This window comes from Balaenoptera borealis, assembly GCF_965194805.1.
Source record: "Balaenoptera borealis genome assembly, chromosome: 20".
NCBI classification, from domain to species: domain Eukaryota; kingdom Metazoa; phylum Chordata; class Mammalia; order Artiodactyla; family Balaenopteridae; genus Balaenoptera; species Balaenoptera borealis.
The window spans coordinates 40612895-40635548 of NC_138879.1; the positions used below are offsets into that span (position 1 = coordinate 40612895).

Consider the following 22654-nt stretch of genomic DNA (forward strand, 5'->3'; position numbering starts at 1 on the left):
CCCCCTGCATTGGAAGGCGAAGTCTTAACCACTGGACCTCCAGGGAAGTCCCTCTACTGAATTCTTATGAGAACACTTGTGATTGGATTTAGGGCCCACGTGGATAATCCAGAATAATTTCCTCATCTCAACATCCTTTCTTAATCACATCTGCAAAGACCCTTTTTCCTTGTAAGTTAACATTTATAGGTTCATCATAATCATCATCATCATCAGTAATTGGTGGCCAATATTCACTTGTTCCAGTTTAACCAGCATCCCCAAAAGAGATAACTGTCTCTTACCTGTTTATTTTTTTTCACTTAATTGTTTTTTTAAATTACGCAATTGATGTTCATTGTAGACCATTTAGAAAATACAGAAAAGTTAAAGAAAAAAAGGAAAGGAAAAGAAATTCAATGAAAAATCATCTGTAATCCTCTCACGCAGGGGTAGCCAAACCTTCACCAAAGAGTATTTTTCTAGGCTGGGTCTTGTGTCCAACAAAGAGGAAAAGTAGGAAAAAGAGAATAAAAGTAAATAGAATAGAACAAACGATTTGGAAGGTGATAGAATAGGTTAATATTGTTCATAATAGATAGGTACAGGACAGCTTAATTTAAAATAAATGTAGAGCTTTGAAATGAAATTAACCGGGACAGGAGATGCTTGTATGATGTATAGAAATAACACTCAGCCCTTTAGAGGAGGGACGTTTTAGCTTTGGCCCCTCACTTGAAAAGCCCTGAATTTTCCCACTAATACTTCATTCTCTCGAGGTCAGACCCTGGCCTGCCAATCTGCCCTGTCATAGGCTTTTTTTGAGTCCTTATCAGCCTTCCTCAGGGGTCAATGTTATGAAGACTAGGGGAGTCTGGCAGAGTTCCTGCTCCTCCCAGGCTGATATCAAAGGGCAACAGGGGATGTGACAGAAGGCAAACATTCAGACCAAAGCCAGATGTGGAACTGAAGCAACAAGAGGAAAAGCAAGAGCATCAGGTAAAAAAAAAAACCAATTTTTAAAAAAAATCTCATTCCTCTCAGTTTATGTCTGAGAGCATGAAGAGCTTAGTAAAATCATAGCTCAGGAGCAACTTGTAAAGGAGAATGAATGAGAAATTTGGGGAAATGTGGAGCAGATGTTCATATGGAGCTAGACTCTCAGAAAACTTTGTATCTATCATGGTTGTTATCAGCAACCAAGTAACATCAATGAGACTTGGGAGTCATGAGAGTATAGTTCTGCTAGTTCAAAAGCAATTAGATTCGTTAGTGAGTCCCAGCAGGTGGAAGTTATAGGGAGACAAATTATAGCTGAAAATAAGGAAGCTATTTCTAACAGAGCTGTCAGAAAATAGACAGGGACTAATTTGAGAGATAATGAGTTCGTTGCTATCGGAGGTGTTCAAGCAGTTGCTGGAAAGCAATTTGTTCAGAGTTGCAAGTATTATAGAGCAGCGGTCCCCAACGTTTTTGGCACCAGGGACCGGTTTCGTGGAAGACAATTTTTCCACAGACTGGGGAGGGGGGAGGGGGGAGGGGCGGGGGGATGGTTCGGTCGGTAATGCGAGTGATGGGGAGCTATAGGGAGCGGCAGATGAAGCTTCCCTCGCTCGCCGCTCACCTCCTGCTGTGCAGTCCTGTTCCTAACAGGCCACAGCCCAGGGGGTTGGGGATCCCTGTTACAGAGGGTATTTAAGATAGATGGTTGGACCAGATCTTTCAAGTCCCTTCCAACACTTCTGTGATTCTATGATATAATAGAGTCTTATCAGAAATTACTCTAAGAGCCAAACATTTACATTTGCCTATAGGAGATGCTCACCTATGAAAAAACAATTCATCAGGTTGATTTTGGTTTGCCTGGAGGAAGTGAGAAGGCAACCAAGGCAAACTAACAGCAGAGGAGAGGACCCATCCTGCTGGATGCCTGCTTTTTTTCCCTCCTGGTGGATATAAACAACACCCACATGGCCTCTGCTTAGCAGAGATCACACAGAAAAAAAATGGGTTCCCTTCTTCTAGAGGAAGAATTTTGGTTTGGGTTAGTAAATATTTTATTTTGCAGTTAACAAAGACTAAGGGGGCCGTCTCTGAACCATCTGCTTCCAGGGTGCTAACTTCAATTTAGGTGGCTGTTTTCTAGTCTGGGAAGCAAAAGGAGGTTGACCACAGTTTAATATCTATGTCTCAAAGGCTCATGTCCATTCCCCAGTCTTAGAGGTTCCCACAGCACAGGCAGAACTATTAGGAGGGACAGAAAACTCCTGTTCCTGCATCACACTGTATAAGAAATGTACTTTTAGAAGAATGCCCGAAGAGCTTAAAAGATTTCTGCATTTGGTATCAATTGGCATTCTTTCAGGAGTAGAATAAGGCTTTTTTAAATGTATAAAATAGCACATAAAGAATACCAAGTTTTATGCTTGTTTTTATAGCCAGATCTTCTACATCAAATATACTCCAAAGCTATACTCCCTTGGTTCTTTGTTGTCTTCTCTTCTTTCCCCTCTGAATTATAAATAGGAGCATCTTCTGACGGCAACTACTACTTCTGTGTAATTTGCTTTGGCTCCTGTGCCAACCCATGCCCTTTATATCTGGGCTCACTGTTGGTGCTTCCTGATTTTAAATGAAAAATGGCTAAAAGTTCAGCAATTTTTCCATTATGGTAAAATATTAAGCATTCAGTTTATCTATTCCTGTTCATGCTGTGAAGGCTAAAGGTCTTGGCAAAGTTGTGAGAAAACAGTAATATCAAAGATGATTTCCAATGCTAAAATGTATCTCCAATAATCTATAGCTTTGAAGAAAATTTTGTAATCTCTGGAATTCTTGTTAACATAGAAGCAACATTTCTGTCCTAATTATTTATTGGAACCCCTTTCTGTCATTGTCTGGGGCACAGAAGGGCTGCTGAGATGGAGAGTCTCAAGATGGATACGGAAGTGCTCTATCCCGAGATAATTGTAGAAGTGGGCAAAGTCACTCTTGGAGAAGAAAACAGGAAGAAGATGACCAATAGCTATTTGAAAAGAACTGAGAATTCTAAAATCATCCAAGCGACATGTGCACTGTTAAATTCTGGAGGGGGTGTGATCAAAGCAGAGATTGATGATAAAACCTACAGTTACCGATTCCATGGGCTGGGACAGGATCTGGAAACTTCTTTTCAGAAGCTCCTTCCTTCAGGTTCACAGAAATACCTTGACTACATGCAGCAGGGGCACAGTCTTATGATTTTTGTGAAGTCATGGAGCCCAGATGTCTTCAGCCTCCCCCTAAGGATTTGCAGCTTGCGCTCCAATTTATTTCAGAGAGCTGTGACTTCCACCGTCAACTTGAGTGCCAGCAGTGCCCTGGAGCTCCTCCGAGAGAAGCAGTCCAGAGCTCAAAGAGGAAGATCAAAGGTGCAGGAGCTGCATTCTCAGAAAGCTCTTGACAAATACATTCAGGAAGAGGAAGATATGAGGATGTGTGCCTCAGAATTTGTTAAAAAAGATAAACTCATGTATAAGGAGAAACTCGACTTCAGTGAGTCCACACATGTTGAGCTTAAAAGGTTCACCACCAAGAAGATCGTCCCTCGGATTAAAGAAATGCTGCCTCATTATGTTTCTGCATTTGCCAACACCCATGGGGGATACCTAATTATCGGGGTGGATGATAAGAGCAAAGAAGTGTTTGGATGTAAGAGAGAAAAAATGAACCCTGAATTATTAAAAAAAGAAATAGAAAACTGCATAGAAAAATTGCCTACATTCCACTTCTGCTGTGAGAAGCCGAAGGTGAATTTCACTACCAAAATCTTGAATGTGTACCAAAAAGATGTCCTGTATGGTCACGTCTGTGTGGTACACGTGGAGCCCTTCTGCTGTGTAGTATTCACAGAGGCCCCGGATTCCTGGGTCATCAGGGACAATTCTGTCACAAGGCTGACGGCTGAGCAGTGGGTAGCCATGATGCTGGATATTCAATCAGGTAAAGCAGACAAGAAGTCCTTGTCCAGTCAGCAGGGAGGAGCCCCTTCTCTGCCTTCTTTTGGGTATTTGGTCAATATTTTGGTTAGAGAATAGAAAGCTGGTTTTGCTTACAAATCTTCTACTAAAGGGTTATTTTCTAACATTTTTAGTTCCAAAGACTCAGAATATGAACTGTGTGAGGTCAAGAAGTGCTTGGATTTTCATTTCTTTGGGGAAAGTTATAGTATGCCATCAGCCATGAATTCATGAAAGTTCCTTTTTATGCATTGTAAAGGTCTGCTGAAAAAAAAATTGCAGGCTGATAGTCTTAGTCTAAAACATTCATCAGTAGTCTCTCTCTAAAGACGATATTTCAGAGAAACATTGTTTAAGAAAGACTCTCCACTAATTCTTTCAAGGGAAACTTGTTGACAAATTTGAATTGTTTCAGTAATATTAGGAGCCAGTGCCTTGAACCACTAGGCTGAGGGCACCACCAAGTGGAGAAAAACTTATGCAAAAGAAGGTGCTGGGGAGGGGATGGTGGTGGGGGAGGAGGACTCCTTGTGTTTTCACTTCCTTACGGTTTTGCTGAGCATCAGCCCTTGTGATTTCAAATCAATCCATAAAGGACTTACTGGCTGAATGAAGTTTATCGGTTTGCCTTCATGGTCAGTAAGTTCCAGATTTGATAAAAGAAGCTCGGATCAAGACTTCAGAGATTTTATTGGATACTTTCTCTTATCTTAAATTTGTTTGAGTTTACTTACACACACAGACACACACACACACACACACACATAAACCCCAAACTAGAGATCCTACCACTTTCCATTCCATCTAAACTTTGGGGTGGGGGGGACTTTAACAACTATAATAATATTTTAAAAATACTGTGCTTACTTTTTCTGACACCACCCTACCACCACCACTACCACCACTACTGGAAGCCTTTTCTTCTTAGAGGTGACCTGTAACTGGAATATTAGAGTTGGAAGGAACCTTAGGGATCACCTGCTCACCCTTGCAGGAGAGAGAGGTGAAATGACTTGCCCAAGATAAGTCACAGGTGACTTAGAAGATGCATAGCCCTACAGGAGTCCCAGACCTCTTTTCCTAACATATGTGAACTGTTTGAGGCATGGAAAGAATGAGAACAGCTCAGGCATGACACACACCATGTGTCAACAGTAGGAAGAGCAATGGAAACATTCTTTTACTTTTTTTTTTTTTTTTTTCATCTGAAACAACTCTCCATGGATTTGTTTAGCTCCTTCTAATTTGGCCGCAGACTACAGCCTTCACCTGATTTCACCAGCTTCATCTACACGAAGAAGCCCGTCATCTCCCATCAAAGTCCTGGAATTTAAGGGGGCTCTACAACAACGCTTGTTTCCAGGTATTCCTTCTTGATTTCAGCTGAGGGGATTATTTATTAAAATTAAGGGGATTATTTTCTAAAATTAAGTTGGGAGGAATTGGTAGCAATTCGTCCAAGCCTTTCTCCTTAGAGAAGGTCAAATGTAGGGCTTAGCAGACACAATTGTCCTGAATTAATATACATGGCAAATTCTTGATTTCAGTCATCAAATCCACCCTACACCTCTGTGCGTTTTGGGCTTCCAGGCACAGATAGCTTTTGTTCTCCAAATATGAGAGAATAAATTTGAAACAGCTGCCCCCTGGCTTTCCAAGGCAGAAGGAGGTGAGCCATGGGGTCACCTAGACTCTTCCTAAGGCAAGAGTTTCTCAGTCTTGACCCTATTGATATTTAGATCAGATAATTCTTTGTTGAGGGAGGCTGCCCTGAGAATTGTAGGATGTTTGGCAGCGTTCCTGGCCTCTAGCCACTAGATGCCAGTAGCACCTCTCCAGCTATGAAAAATGAAAACATTTCCAGATATTGCCAAATATCCCAGGGGGGCAAAATTGCCACAGGAAAAGGAAAGTTCTTAGTTTCCCAAAAGCATCAGGTTCTCTCTCTGTCTCTCTCTCTCTCTGTCTCTCTCTGTCTCTCTCTGTCTCTCTCTCTCTCACACACACACATACACACACACCCTTAACAGGAAGGAATACCTTCCTAGTACTACTGGACCATTTGGGGTTGAGGACAGAGTGCTAGAAGGCTGTTCTGTGAAGACCCCTCCCTGATTGCCTTCCCCTATATGAGAGCTGCCAGAAACAGGGACTTCCCAGCCCTGGCCTGTGAAGAGGAGGTGCTTTCTTTGCAGACAAGGAAACCCATAATTCCATGGCTAGGTTCATCTCTTCTTACGATGTTGCAGGAATACTTAAATATCCTTTGTAAATTTTAGTAACTTCTATTCCTTGAATTTTCAGTGACACAGGAAGAGATACAATTTAAACCAGAATCCCTCTGTAAGAAGCTCTTCTCAGATCATAAAGGACTGGAGAAATTAATGAAGACACAGATATATCCTTGTTCTCAGGGGTTTGTGATATTTTCCAAAAGCTGGGCTAGTGATGTTGGCTTCAGGAAGGAGCAGAATGTCCTGTGTGATGCTCTCCTAATAGCAGTGAACAGCCCCCTGGTACTCTATACAATCTTAACAGACGCCACGTGGATTGGGGGACCTGTGTACGCCCGGAACACTGCTCGTCGATTAAAGCAGAAACTGGGAACTGTTGGTGGTTACACAGGGAAACTGTGTGTCATCCCAAGGCTGATAGACCTGCCCAGCACACGGTGTACACCCGGTGAAATCCCCATGCACTATCCCCGATCCTACAGGCTTGCTGATGAGGATGAAATGGAAAATTTGTTGCAGGCCCTTATCGTGGTCTCGCTCTGCTCTCGATCTCTTCTGAGTGACCAGCTGGGCTGTGAATATTTCAATTTGCTTGTAGCAGAGCAGTGCGAGCTGCTTTCAGAGAGCCTCCAGGAGACACGAGAATTGTTCCTCCACTGCTTTCCAGGAACAAGGAAGACTGCCCTGGCCATAAAGATCATGGAGAAAATTAAGGACTTGTTCCACTGCAAGCCCAAAGAGATCCTCTATGTTTGCGAAAGTGACGCCTTAAAGGATTTTGTGACGTAAGAGTTTCACTAACTAAACACAATAAACATATTTAATCAGTCTTTCAACAGTATCACACAAGTAATTTGTGTCTTTACTTTAAGATTTTGCAATGCCTTTGCTGCATATGGACAAGAGCCCAAACTACATACACATTTGCAAGTGATCAAGTAGTTGAGCTAGAAAAGGGCACTTTGCAATGTTCAGGCTTAAACATCTCATTAGAAATTAGCTACGTATGCATAACTTTAAATTTATATAACTAGAAACATTTTCCCCCCGCAATCTATGGCCTTAAATTTAAGAAAGGTTGAAACGAACCTATCTTGTTTCACATATACTTTTTGCTTGATACTTAGTGCTTTAAAGTCATAGGGTATTTCAGTCAATTAGACATTACACCTAATGGGAACTTGAATTTAAATACCATTTATTTCGTTTATAAAATATTTTTACTTGTTTGACTTGTTCTGAGTCACTAATTTTAGAAAACGTGCACATTTGCTTCTGATTTAAATCTTTAGCTTTTGATTTAGTAAAAGAAATTGGTTGTTAGTCAATCCAGCAAATGAGGGCTTTTAATTTTGATTTGCTTGACTTACTTATTCAACTAATCTTTTTGAGCACTATTTATATGCTAGGTACTGTGTACATTTAGTGTTAGAGGAGAAAAACATATTGCAGACCTTGACGTAAAGCCCAATAAGAGAGACAAAGAGAAAAATAAGCAATGGGAGTGTTGTGTAACTATTATGATACTAAAGATATGCTTAACTTGGGCTGGAGATTGGTCAGCAAATACTCCCCAGTGAAGGAGATCTTGACTTCCTTCTTAAGAAGTGAGTAGGAGAAGTGAATAAAATGGGGGCTTTTTGGGGCTTCCCTGGTGGCGCAGTGGTTGAGAGTCTGCCTGCCAATGCAGGAGACACGGGTTCGAGCCCTGGTCTGGGAAGAGCCCACATGCCACAGAGCAACTGGGCCCGTGAGCCATAATTACTGAGCCCGTGCGCCATAATTACTGAGCCTGTGCGTCTGGAGCCTGTGTTCTGCAACAAGAGAGGCCGCGATAGTGAGGGGCCCACGCCCTGCGATGAAGAGTGGCCCCCGCTTGCCACAACTAGAGAAAGCCCTTGCACAGAAACGAAGACCCAAAACAGCCATAAATAAATTAAAAAAAAAAAATGGGGGCTTTTTAGGCAAAGGGCACAGCAAGTGCAAAGGCACGGAGATTAGAGAATCAGAATGGTAGGTCTGCCTGGAGCAATGACGGACTGTGGGTATGCGACAGATGAAGTTGGAAAGGAGGCAGATGCCAGACTATGAAGGATCTTGTAAACTGTGTTAAAGGCTACGTTCTTTATTATGCTTTACAGGTATAAGTTTTTAAATATCCCCAGTCAAAAGGCAAATTCAATTCAACAAACATCTATGAACTTAATGTGAGTGGGTTACGGAGATGGCTAAGAATCAATGCTTTTCTTCAAGAAGTCTACAGAGTCCAAACTGGAAGAGAAGAACATGAATAGTTATGATTCAGGACATAGGGAGTAAAGCCCCAGGGACTGCACATGCAGTCCCACATCTGCAGGGATGGGTGATATGACTTGAATCCAAATTAGAGGTGGCAAGAAACAACCAAGTTTGTTTAAAAAAAAAAGTATACACACACACACACACACACACACACACACACACACGTATGCTAAAACATACTGAAAAGGAAAATTGAGCTAAGTAAGTAGGATTGGTAGCTCCATAGAGGCAAAGCCCTGCAGACTTGGTACCCTGCTTGACGTGTCATGGAACTCAGCAACCTCTTAATGTTTTCCTTACCAAAATCTAAAGAGGCTTCTGCTTTTGTACTACAAGTAAGTGGGGAAATAGGATTTTCTTTAGAGGAACTTGTATGAGCCCATACCTCTTTTGCATACGAAAATTATGATATGCCTTTAGGTGACTGTTCTCCAGCTCTAAAAAAGACAGAAAGTAAAGAAATAGTAGTAACAAGTGTAAATTCCTTTTGAGATTTCCTTTAGATGTAAGGAATTTACCTTCAGGGATTGTCAAGCAGCAGAAATGGACTATAGTAGAAATAATAAAATCTCCTACCTGGGTTCATTTCAAAAGTTTCGCATGCAGATTTTACTTGATAACCCCAAAGAGTAGGGTTTGCAATTATGTATTCTGTCTATCAGGTAACTTGTAAGTAGAGCATTTGTGTAGTATTGAATCAGTGAATCAGTCTCCAGATGAGAACCAGTCTCTAATGCTAATCCAGAGAGTAATAAATGCATGGTATTTCCTTTGTTTATATGCCTGAAGCCCTATTTTCTCCTTCATCCTTACAGCCAGCAAACCACCTGCCAAGCTGTGACCCGGAAAACCTTCATGCGAGGGGAGTTCCCAAAGATCAAACACATAGTGATGGATGAGACTGAGAATTTCTGCAGTAAATATGGTGACTGGTACATGAAGGCTAGGAGCATCACCCATCCAAAGGTGAGGGGCGCTGGAAGTGAAAACCTTCACCACGGGATTCTCTGGCTTTTTCTGGACCCTTTCCAAGTCCGTCACGCAGATATCAATGGCCTTCCCCCTCCATCTGCTCAGTTTCCTCGAAAAACAATCACCAGTGGGATCCACTGTGCTCTGGAAATAGCGATGCTGATGAAAGAAGAAATGAAGAGGATCAAAGAAAATCCTCACCCCAACGTGTCTCCAGACACTTTGGCATCGTTTAGGGAAGCTGCCTATGAGGAAGCAATGTGCGCTCAGGCTCTGCCTGGGGTTTGTGAGACAGAGACGAACCTGACCACAGAAGAAATTGCGAAACACGTGGCAGAAAGATGTCACCACCTGTTCCAACGTGGATATCTGCCCAAAGATATAGCAATTCTGTGCAGGAGAGGGGAGGACAGAGGACGCTATGAGCTTGCACTACTAAGAGCGATGGAATTATTTGAGACCCACAGAGCAGCGAAGGTCGTGTTCAGCCAGGTCTCTGGTGTTTTGGATGGTCACATCGTTTTAGACAGTATTCAGCAGTTTTCAGGCCTGGAGAGGAATATTGTGTTTGGGCTTAGTCCAGAATATGCCCTGTCAGAGGAAGTTCATAAGCTCTGTTTTGCCTCGAGAGCCATGAAACACCTCTACCTGCTTTATGAAAAGAGGGCAACCTTCTGAAAATTATTTCAAACAGTACAGGAAGGGAGAAAGAGCAGAGTCCCTGCTCCCAGGCAGGTGGCAGCTATGCCTTTTCATGTGTTACAAGTGAGGAAATCAAGGCACAGTCAGAATAGCATGGAGCCACAGAAATGTCTCTTGGGACCGGGCCTTTCAGTCTGTTTGCAGTGTCACTGGCCTTTTCCCAGTCCACTCCACCTATTCCCTGGTACTTATCATTGGTCCCTTGCCTCTGGTTTTTCTAGTCCAATCCAGCTTCCATCTTGTCAACCACAGAAGTCCTCCTCAAATACAGAACTGATTTTGTGACATCCCTGCTAATGTATCCCCAGGGAGTCCCCACAGTCAAACCAAACTAATTTTCAAGGCTTTCCAGGATACACCCTGACTTACTGTCCTAATGCATCCTTTATTATACCTCCATCTCCCAGTGTTTCTAATGCACCCCAGCCTTGCTGGCCTATTTTGGGGGTGGGGTAGGGTGCCCTCCAGGCACGAAACCAGGAGAAAGTGAGGAAATATTCTTTTTGGCTATAATTTCAGATAAAGCCCATCATCTTTCCAAGAGTTGGAAGAGCAGGCGGGGCTTGGAAAAGTGCCCTTAGCCGCCTCTCTGAACTGCTCAGGCCACCAAGCCAGCCGGTCTGAACCTAGTGGTCAGCTCTCCTGATACTGGATTGAACAGAAGAACCTCCCCCCTTACTCCTGTTGCTCCAGCTACCTGATATTTCGTCATTTTTACCTTTCCTTGGGGGCTTTAGGGTACTTTTAGATGGGAGAAAATAAAGTTCAGCAACTAATTAGTTTTTGATGAAGCAAAAGATACCAGCGTGTTAACATTCGGAGAATGGGAAATGTGTGAATTCTCTAAAAATAAAGAGTCAAAAGTGGAGGAGGATTGAGGGAATGGAGAGAACAGGGGTCTGCTAAATTTTAGTCATAAGCCTCAGTGCCATTTGACTTTGAACTAGTTGCATACGTGGTATAATTTTTGATAAAATAATTGATTTTTTAAAACAAATTAATTGTTTTAAATATTGCATTTGAGAGTCTTCGTCAGTTCTATGCAGACAGTTTGGTCGGGCTCAAAGTAGAAGGCCTAATCCAGTGGTTCTCAACACTGGTTGCTCATTATAACCATCTGGGGAGCTTTAAAAAATACGAGTGATCAGGCCAGAAAGGAGACCAGTTAAATCAGCATCTCTGGGCATGGGCCTGGGCAACGGTATTTATTAAAAGTTGTCCAGGGACTTCCCTGACGGTGCAGTGGTTAAGAATCCACCTGCCAATGCAGGGAACACGGGTTTGAGCCCTGGTCCGGGAAGGTCCCACATGCTGCGGAGCAACTAAGCCCGTGCGCCACAACTACTGAGCCTGTGCTCTAGAGACTGTGAGCCACAACTACTGAGCCCACGTGCCACAACTACTGAAACTACTGAAGCCCACAAGCCTAGAGCCCATGCTCCGTAACAAGAAGCCACCGAAATGAGAAGCGCGCACACCACAACAAAGAGTAGCCCCCGCTCGCTGCAACTAGAGAAAGCCCGCGCGCAGCAACGAAGACCCAACACAGCCATAAATAAATAAATAAATAAATAAATAAATAAATAAATAAATAAATAAATAAATAAAAGTTGTCCGGATGATTCCAATATGCCACCAGGGTTGAGAACTCGTGAATCTTCTAGTCTGTTCTTTCTGTCCCCAAATGTATGTGTACAGATTTCTCTTCCCATTAGACTGTGAGACCCCTGAGAGTAAGGATGGCACTTTCACATCTTTATTTCCCTGAAAGTAACTAGTGCAGCACCTTGAACATGGCAGGTGCTCAGCAATTATTTATTGAATGGACTTGCTGCTTTCAGAAAATCAGAATCTACTAGGACAATGCTTCTAGCCAATGGAATGAATATCTAATTTTGGAGACTTCAGAGGTCAGTGTGGAGAATAATCAACACTGCCATAACGGAGAATAAGAGAATAAAGGAATTTAAACTGTTTTTAGGCAACAGCTAAAGGTCCACGTTGATGGAAGTTTGTTAGATTTGAGTTTGAGATTAGGAACTGGTGGGGACTAAGAATAAATGGCTAACTTGAATGCACTTAGAATTCTACATTTTTCCTACAGACCCTTAATATAGTAGATAAAACAATTAGTTTGGTGAAATAACATGCCTGCCGTAAGAAACTTCTAAAACTTACTTTAAAAAAGAAAGGTACTATATTATGTAAGTTTGAGAAATGGAGAAAGGCAAAATAAACAGTTCTTAGCCACTTGTTATCCAGTCATGATTTTTTTCATTTTTGCTTATTTATTTCTATTCTTTGTTGAGTTGCAAAAAATATTTTTACATAGTTATGATCAAGTTGTACAATCAATTTTATATCCTGTCCATCTGTTTTTTCCATGTAATCTTTTTGTGAGGCACTGTTGTAGACTGTATTATTCTTCCCAATACTTCATCACTCCCTATACCTATACCATGTGTAGTTCCTGAGATTACAGCTGGAGTATATTTTCCACCCCCTTGATGTCAGCTTGGCTGTATGACTTTATTTGGCCAATGAAATGTTAGTAGTTGTGATGTGTACAGAGGCTTTACCCATTTCAGTGCTGGGTCTGCTCTCCTGGGCTTCTGCTACCACCTTGTGAAGATGATGTCTTGGGCAGCGCACCAGTCACGGAGGAATGAGAGATGTGAACTCAACTCATGGCTGGAGCCAAGGTGCAACTGATCCTGACAAGATTAGCCAAAATCCAGCTGACCTGCAAATGCAGAAGTGAGAGAAAAAGACTTATTGTATGACTGAGATTCTAAGCTTGTTGTTTGTTTTGCAGCAGTAGCTGACTAATGCAGGCATTTCCCCATGTTGTAGTGTAGTCTTCAAAATGATCATTTTTAATGGTTGCACAATATTCCAGAAGATTATACAAAATTTCAGTAATCATCCTCCTAATAATTTGGGTGACTAGAAATTTTACACTTTTGAAATCAAGCCAGGCACATACTCTGCTCAGGCATATGACCTTTTCTTTCCTTGGTATATTTATGAATCCCCAGAGGTGAGATGACTGGCTCAAAAAGGTGACCTCGATAAAAGAGTCACCTTATTCATACTGTACATAACAACATACAGATTTGTTGCCTTAAACAAGAGAACAAAATGCTGACATCAGGTTTTGATGACAAAAGAGGCACTGGCGTCTCAGAAACAGGTGGCTCAGAGCACGCTGTCCGCGTGCAGAGTAAAACCAAGGCCCATCACCATAACCCAGAACCTCAGAGGAAGAATCTAACTTGGAGAATTACAGATGGGAACATGAATTATGTAACCTTAACATTATATATAAATAAAAAGCTCTGGTCACTTGAAACCAATGTAGGGTGTTATCCCAGAGAAAAGAAAAGGCAGGATACCGCTAATCATCAATAGAACTCTGTTTGTTTTTTTTTTTTGGCCACGCTGCGTGGCTTGCGGAATCTTAGTTCCCCCAACCAGGGAGCGAATCCACGCCCCCTGCAGTGGAAGTGCAGAACCCTAACCACTGGACCGCCAGAGAATTCCCATATAGGACTTGTTTTGAAGAAAGACTCTGCCATCCATGAAATGGAAAGAGGAAGAACCAGAGAGGTAAACTAGATTTCTTATGAAGCTGAGCTGCCTCCGTTTCCCCAAGGTTTTGGAGAGGCTGAACATCAAATTATTTTCAAGAAGCTTCAATTTGAAATAAGCGCAAAATTTATAATAACCCTATGTTACTATTTACTGAGATGTTTTTACAACCAGCTACTATTTGCTAATGCTTTGCATACATTCTCGTAACTCATATGAGGTATACCATATACATGTTATCACCACTTCATAGATGGTAAAACTGAGGCACAGAGAATTTAATTTTCTGAAAGGCACATGTCTAGTAAGTGTCCAAGCTGGATAAATACAACATTTAAATAGATTTAGTCATCTTAACTCTGAGAATGTAGAAATACTCTGAAGATACTCTCCAGAGGCGAGAGTACTCATGTTTGCTAACAGGATCCTTGGTCAAGCTCTCATCTCTAGAAAGCATTGGCCTCCACTGCAAGTGAAAACAGCTGAGTAGTCTATACTGTTTCCTATACTTAATATCTGTCAGTTCTCCCAGAGCCTCCTGATCGTTCTAGAAAAATCTGAATTTCTTCTTCTGCAAAGCTCAGGATCAGACTCAGGTCATATTCCTGACCTGTCCAAAGTCAGGGACTCCTAACATGAACTGGCAAATCCCCTCCGAGGCTGCTGCATCTTGGCTTCTCCCACTGCAAACCTGGAGGAGTTTCCTGGTGATTTAGTGTAAAATCCCCATTTTCCTCCTTTTTGCAAAGTCCCTTGGTGGGGGGAGGGGAGAAATATTCATCTATCTTGCTGGTTTTCAAATGGAATGGGCATTTAAAAGTTCCAGAGACAGTGTTTTCCTTCTGAATCTACCTCATGCACAAGCGGAAGGAGACTCAAGCTGCCTCTTAGTTCAGTATCTTCAGTTGACAGAGGTGACATGATTTTGAAATAAATGGGATCAGTTTTCAATTTTGTTCCTTCTTTCATTCTCAGCCTAAAATGGAAGTGAAGAACGAGGAACTAGGACACAGCCACTATGTTTGTCCTCTTTTTATTGTTTATTGCTTCAGAATCATCTCAGACCATTTGCATTTAAAGTCCACCTTCACCTCTGCTTTAATCAGGGAAAGTTGTCTTCTCTGCCCAATCATACAGCTTGGAAGAAGCATGTCTTGGGTGAGGGGGAATGAGGGAAGCACGGGCTCCCTTCCAAGACAGCCAGATATGACAAATAAACCCCATCAGTCAGTAGCTAATACATCAAAATGCCTCTACAGCTCCATCCCTGTATCCTCTGATACCTAAGATTATAGCTAACATATAGTGAGTGCTTACTATGTGTCAGATACTGTGCAAAATGTTTTAAATACATTATATCTTTTCTCATCCCCTCAATCTTTGAATTATGTATAGCAGCCTCAAGCAAGGTAGGATAAAGTCGTGTTAAGAGCTTGACTCCTAGGGTCAGATTGACCAGAGCTTTGAATTCCAACCCTATTTCTTAAGCAGCTGAATGACCTCAGGCAAGTTAATTTCCCCCTTTAAGACTCAGCTTTCTCATTTGTAAAACAGAAATAAAATTCATATCTAGGCCTTAGATAAAGATGAAGGTTGAAATAAATAATATATTTAAATAAAGCCTGGCATATGGAAGGCTCTCAATAAATTTTGGCCCTGATTAGCTTAAATTTACAGTTGAGGAAAATGTGCCTTGCCTGGACCACCTAGTAAATTCTGAACCCAAGATCTGAACCCATGTCTGCCTGACTCCAAAGTCTACTTTAGCCTCTATGCTATTCTGCCTTCCTGCACGTCAAAGTTAAATGCATGAGTCTCCATGTTAACAGTAATTTATTTGCTTTGATATGGAGACTCGGATTGGATATACTCAGAATATTTGTGATATTAGGCAACATGGTTATTGTTAGCTTCTACAAATTTTCTACAAAATCAGTATGATAACAAAAATGACTCACGTAACAGAAATGTTTAGAGAAAAGTGATTTCTACAGTAAGAAACTTTAAAAATATACCTTTCATAGGGGCTTCCCTGGTGGCGCAGTGGTTAAGAATCCGCCTGCCAATGCAGGAGACACGGGTTCAAGCCCTGGTCTGGGAAGATCCCACATGCTGCAGAGTAACTAAGCCCGTGCGCCACAACTACTGAGCCTGCGCTCAAGAGCCCGCGAGCCAGGACTACTGAAGCCCGCGTGCCTAGAGTCCGTGCTCCGCAACAAGAGAAGCCCCCGCTCGCCGTAACCAGAGAAAAGCCCACGTGCAGCAACGAAGATCCAACGCAGCCAAAAATAAAATAAATAAATAAAATAAAATAAATTTATTTAAAAATATATATATACCTTTCATTATGAGGTCTATATAATGACATCACAGAAAGATTAAAAAGTAGAGAATGACAATGGAATATTACTCAGCCGTAAAAAGAAACGAAATTGAGTTATTTGTAGGGAGGTGGATGGACCTAGAGTCTGTCATACAGAGTGAAGTAAGTCAGAAAGAGAAAAACAAATACCGTATGCTAACACATATATATGGAATCTAAAAAAAAAAAAAACGTTCTGAAGAACCTAGGGGCAGGACAGGAATAAAGACGCAGACATAGAGAATGGACTTGAGGACACGGGGATGGGGAAGGGTAAGCTGGGACGAAGTGAGAGAGTGACATGGACATATATACACTACCAAATGTAAAATAGCTAGTGGGAAGCAGCCGCATAGCACAGGGAGATCAGCTCGGTGCTTTGTGACCACTTAGAGGGGTGGGATAGGGAGGGTGGGAGGGAGATGCAAGAGGGAGGAGATATGTGGGTGTAGGTATATGTATAGCTGATTCACTTTGTTATACAGCAGAAACTAACACACCATTGTAAAGCAATTATATTGCAATAAAGATGTTAAAAAAAAAAAAAGTAGAGAATGACAGGGAATTCCCCGGTGGTCCAGAGATTAGGACTCCATGCTTTCACTGCTGAAGGCCCAGGTTTGATCCCTGGTCTGAGGACTAAGGTCCCATAAGCCGTGTGGTGTGGACAAAAAAAAAAAAAAAAAGGTAGAGAATGAGAAAACTCCTTCCTACCACTGTATCATACAGTTGCTTTCACTTTTGCTTATTCATTTCCAGTGTTAGTCCATTGGCAGATATATTTTAGCAAAGTTGTAATCATAGTATACACTGCGTTTCACATCCTGTTGGGGTCAGTTGTTCTGGAGGCCCCTTCCCACTCTGCAGTTTCCCACTGAGACACTGTCCACATTACAGCCTAAGGAGGGGTGACTCCCAGCACAGCAGATCCTCTAATGTTCCAGTTGATTTCTTGGCCAAACCCACCTGAATTTACGCCTACAGAGAGAAAGATGATGATGGGCAAGTAAAAGATACAGAAGCTCTTCACCAAACTCCATCACGTACGGAGGTAGGGGTGGAGTGAAGACATTTTAGGGAACTCAGCAACAGAGTAACACGATTAGGACGGTCGCATTCTTCTCCCCTCATTTCCCCACGGGTCAGTGTGAGAAGCTGCCATTGGTGGTTGTGCCCTCCCTCAAGGGTGCCTGTTGCCAGGCACACAATGCAGGAGGTCTGTAAAACAGACTCTCTTCATTCAAAGATACCTAAACAGGGTTGTCCAAATTTTCCTGATAAGAATCACCTGGTGTGGTTGTTAAAATTCCAGATCCTAGGCCCCTCTCAGCTCTAGGGCAGGGGCCTAAGACTCTGGAATTTGGAGATCATTTAGGAAATGGTGTATTGACTGTTGAAATGGGTGGAGACTGTGACTGAATTACAGGAAGAACACCCACTCACTACTTACAGTGCTACCCAGGAATGACCAGAGCGTCCATCAGACTGAGCTTGGAGGAAGTACCCATGTACTTGTGTGGGTTTCAGAGCCAAATGTGACAAGGTTCAAATACAGCCTCAGGTACCCAAATGTGATTTGGGCAGGTTAACTGCTCTTTCTTACATAAAATGGAAATAACAATATTATAGCCATGTCTCAGACGGTTGTCATAAAGATTCCATGCTGTGTTCCATGTGCTTGGTACAAAATCCAAGTGTCGACAAACAGTAGCTATTAAACCACTACTAAATTCTCAGTGCCTGGCGTATGATGAAAACACTGCTACGTAACCTTTCTGAAGCTTAGTTTCTTCCTAGGTATAAGAGATGTCGGGGAGGGGGAAATTTCCCCCCTACCCCTCGAGTTCTTTTAGCTGAAGATTGACACAAGACAAATTAACAGGAGAAAAAAAATTAATTAGAATGCAGAGAGGTCTCATAGAAATGCCTCCCCAAGTGACCAAAGGCTGTTCATATAACATTTTTAGGCAGAGAAACAATTATTTGTGAAGATTTAACAAAGGGGTTTGTGCTTGGGGTAGCAGGCTCAGGAAGGAACAGAGTTTGTTTATTCGGCTTTCTTAGCCTTGAATTCCTTAACTGGTGATAAGGGTACTTTCTAATCTCCTGGTATAGGGAGGATACTTTCACTCGGGAGATTTATTTTCTACTTTCTGGGGGAAAATGGGGGGGGGGGATCGTCAGAATGTTTTTTTTAATATCAGTCTTTCCCCCACCAGCTGTTTCTCAAGTAATTTTCACTCAGAATAATCAATATGCCATTGTGGCATATCTTGGGGCAGCCTGCTCTGAACCCCAACACAGGGGTTCTATGAAATGCTGGCCTAATACTAAATCCTCTGTGAATGGTGGCTGCTAAGACATGCCCTGGAGATTAGATAGTAATAATATATCAGTGTTTATTTCCTGACTTTGATGATTGTACTGTGGTTATGTACAATAATGTGTTCAGGGATAATGGGAAATCAGGTTAGTAATTTACTTTCGAATAATTCAAGAAAAAGTTATTTACACTGTACTTGCATATTTTCTGCCAGTTTGAAATTGTTTCCAAATAAAAACATTATACAAAAATGTACACTATTGAGGATTAACCAAGATGGCGGAGTAGAAGGACGTGCTCTCACTCCCTCTTGCGAGAGCACCAGAATCACAACTGGCTGCTGGACAATCATTGACAGGAAGACCCTGGACTTCATCAAGGAGGATACCCCATGTCCAAGGACAGAGGAGAAGCCACAGTGAGACGGTAGGAGGGGCACAATCAGAGTAAAATCTAATCCCATAACTGCTGGGTGGGTGACTCACAGACTGGCGAACACTTATACCACAGAAGTCCACCCACTGGAGTGAAGGTTCTGAGCCCCACGTCAGGCTTCCCAACCTGGGGGTCCGGCAACGGGACGAGGAATTCCTAGAGAATCAGACTTTGAAGCCTAGTGGGAATTGATTGCAGGACTTCGACAGGACTGGGGGAAACAGAGACCCCACTCTTGGAGGGCACACACAAAGTAGTGTGCGCATCGGGACCCAGGGGAAGGAGCAGTGACCCTGAGGGAGACTGAACCAGACCTACCTGCTGGTGTTGGGGGGTCTCCTGCAGAGGCGGCGGGTGGCTCTGTTTCACTGTGGGGACAAGGACTCTGGCAGCGGAGGTTCTGGGAAGTGCTCCTTGGCGTGAGCCCTCCCAGAGTCAGCCATTAACCCCACCAAAGAGCCCAGGTAGGCTCCAGTGTTGGGTTGCCTCAGGCAAAACAACCAACAGGGAGGGAACCCAGCCCCACCCATCAACAGTCAAGTGGATTAAAGTTTTACTGAGCTCTGACCGCCACAGCAACAGTCAGCTCTACCCACCACCAGAGCCTCCCATCAAGCCTCTTAGATAGTCTCAACCACCAGAGGGCAGACAGCAGAAGCAAGAAAAACTACAATCCTGCAGCCTGTGGACCAAAAACCACAGTTACAGAAAGATAGACAAGATGAAAAGGCAGAGGGCTATGGACCAGATGAAGGAACAAGAAAAAACCCCAGAAAAACAACTAAATGAAGTGGAGATAGGCAACCTTCCAGAAAAACAATTCAGAATAATGATAGTGAAGATGATCCAGGACCTCGGAATAAGAATGGAGGCAAAGATTGAGAAGATGCAAGAAATGATTAACAAAGACCTAGAAGAATTAAAGAACAAACAAACAGAGATGAACAATACAATAACTGAAATGAAAACTACACTAGAAGGAATCAATAGCAGAATAACTGAGGCAGAAGAACGGATAAGTGACCTGGAAGACAGAATGGTGGAATTCACTGCTGCGAAACAGACTAAAGAAAAAAGAATGAAAAGAAATGAAGACAGCCTAAGAGACCTCTGGGACAACATTAAATGCAACAACATTCGCATTATAGGGGTCCCAGAAGGTGAAGAGAGAGAGAAAGGACCAGAGAAAATATTTGAAGAGATTATAGTCGAAAACTTCCCTAACATGGGAAAGGAAATAGCCACCCAAGTCCAGGAAGCGCAGAGAGTCCCATACAGGATAAACCCAAGGAGAAACAGGCCGAGACACATAGTAATCAAATTGGCAAAAATTAAAGACAAAGAAAAATTATTGAAAGCAGCAAGGGAAAAATGACAAATAACATACAAGGGAACTCCCATAAGGTTAACAGCTGATTTCTCAGCAGAAACTCTACAAGCCAGAAGGGAGTGGCATGATATACTTAAAGTGATGAAAGGGAAGAACCTACAACCAAGATTACTCTACCTGGCAAGGATCTCATTCAGATTCGATGGAGAAATCAAAAGCTTTACAGACAAGCAAAAGCTAAGAGAATTCAGCACCACCAAACCAGCTCTACAACAAATGCTAAAGGAACTTCTCTAAGTGGGAAACACAAGAGAAGAAAAGGACCTACAAAAACAAACCCAAAACAATTAAGAAAATGGTCATAGGAACATACATATCGATAATTACCTTAAACGTGAATGGATTAAATGCCCCAACCAAAAGACATAGACTGGCTGAATGGATACAAAAACAAGACCCATATATATGCTGTCTACAAGAGACCCACTTCAGACCTAGGGACACATACAGACTGAAAGTGAGGGGATGGAAAAAGATATTCCATGCAAATGGAAATCAAAAGAAAGCTGGAGTAGCTATACTCATATCAGATAAAATAGACTTTAAAATAAAGAATGTTACAAGAGACAAGGAAGGACACTACATAATGATCAAGGGATCAATCCAAGAAGAACATATAACAATTATAAATATATATGCACCCAACATAGGAGCACCTCAATACATAAGGCAACTGCTAACAGCTATAAAAGAGGAAATTGACAGTAACACAATCATAGTGGGGGACTTTAACACCTCATTTACACCAATGGGCAGATCATCCAAAATGAAAATAAATAAGGAAACAGAAGCTTTAAATGACACAATAGACCAGATAGATTTAATTGATATTTATAGGACATTCCATCCCAAAACAGCAGATTACACTTTCTTCTCAAGTGCGCACGGAACGTTCTCCAGGATAGATCACATCTTGGGTCACAAATCAAGCCTCAGTAAATTTAAGAAAATTGAAATCATATCAAGCATCTTTTCTGACCACAACGCTATGAGATTAGAAATGAATTACAGGGAAAAAAACGTAAAAAAGACAAACACATGGAGGCTAAACAATACATTACTAAATAACCAAGAGATCACTGAAGAAATCAAAGAAGAAATCAAAAAATACCTAGAGACAAATGACAATGAAAACACGACGACCCAAAACCTATGGGATGCAGCAAAAGCAGTTCTAAGAGGCAAGTTTATAGCTATACAAGCCTACCTAAAGAAACAAGAAAAATCTCAAGTAAACAATCTAACCTTACACCTAAAGAAACTAGAGAAAGAAGAACAAACAAAACCCAAAGTTAGCAGAAGGAAAGAAATCATAAAGATCAGAGCAGAAATAAATGAAATAGAAACAAAGAAAACAATAGCAAAGATCAATAAAACTAAAAGTTGGTTCTTTGAGAAGATAAACAAAATTGATAAGCCATTAGCCAGACTCATCAAGAAAAAGAGGGAGAGGACTCAAATCAATAAAATCAGAAATGAAAAAGGAGAAGTTACAACAGACACCGCAGAAATACAAAGCATTCTAAGAGACTACTACAAGCAAATTTATGCCAATAAAATGGACAACCTGGAAGAAATGGACAAATTCTTAGAAAGGTATAACCTTCCAAGACTGAACCAGGAAGAAACAGAAAATATGAACAGACCAATCACAAGTAATGAAATTGAAACTGTGATTAAAAATCTTCCAACAAACAAAAGTCCAGGACCAGATGGCTTCACAGGTGAATTCTATCCAACATTTAGAGAAGAGCTAACACCCATCCTTCTCAAACTCTTCCAAAAAATTGCAGAGGAAGGAACACTCCCAAACTCATTCTATGAGGCCACCATCACCCTGATACCAAAACCAGACAAAGACACTACAAAAAAAGAAAATTACAGACCAATATCACTGATGAATATAGATGCAAAAATCCTCAACAAAATACTAGCAAACAGAATCCAACAACACATTAAAAGGATCACACACCATGATCAAGTGGGGTTTATCCCAGGGATGCAAGGATTCTTCAATATACGCAAATCAATCAATGTGATACACCATATTAACAAATTGAAGAATAAAAACCATATGATCATCTCAATAGATGCAGAAAAAGCTTTTGACAAAATTCAACACCCATTTCTGATAAAAACTCTCCAGAAAGTGGGCATAGAGGGAACCTACCTCAACATAATAAAGGCCATATATGACAAACCCACAGCAAACATCATTCTCAATGGTGAAAAACTGAAAGCATTTCCTCTAAGATCAGGAACGAGACAAGGAACCTAGAAAAATGGTACAGATGAGCCGGTTTGCAGGGCAGAAGTTGAGACACAGATGTAGAGAATGGACATATGGACACCAAGGGGGGAAAACTG

The 22654-nt window shown here is 41.7% G+C and overlaps 2 protein-coding genes and 1 long non-coding RNA gene across 7 annotated transcripts in view; 2 read left to right on the plus strand and 1 right to left on the minus strand.

Annotated features, from left to right (window-relative positions):
• Window positions 1-22654, plus strand: part of HEATR9 (HEAT repeat containing 9) — a 324842-nt gene that overhangs the window by 254518 nt on the left and 47670 nt on the right. The gene's annotated exons all lie outside the window — the stretch shown is intronic.
• Window positions 1-22654, minus strand: part of LOC309619146 — a 30416-nt gene that overhangs the window by 3825 nt on the left and 3937 nt on the right. Inside the window, exons 2-3 of one of the 4 annotated variants that reach the window (XR_014238775.1) lie at window positions 12766-12929; window positions 6788-6895 (exon numbers count right to left, since the gene is read on the minus strand). This is a non-coding gene — a long non-coding RNA (uncharacterized lncRNA). Of the gene's footprint in view, window positions 1-6787; window positions 6896-9523; window positions 9644-12765; window positions 12930-22654 lie in introns of those variants that run through there. The other 3 variants (XR_014238776.1, XR_014238777.1, XR_014238774.1) reach the window with 3 other exon arrangements.
• SLFN14 (schlafen family member 14) lies at window positions 1567-12759 on the plus strand. Of its 2 annotated transcripts, none has more exons than XM_082374012.1 (4): window positions 1567-4035; window positions 5212-5340; window positions 6282-6996; window positions 9328-12759. In XM_082374012.1, exons 1-4 carry the CDS (start codon window positions 2901-2903, stop codon window positions 10160-10162), a joined length of 2814 nt encoding a protein of 937 aa, XP_082230138.1. In that variant the 5' UTR covers window positions 1567-2900; the 3' UTR covers window positions 10163-12759. The 2 variants fall into 2 exon arrangements, with proteins under 2 accessions (XP_082230138.1, XP_082230137.1); XM_082374011.1 differs by having other exon boundaries at window positions 2862-3960.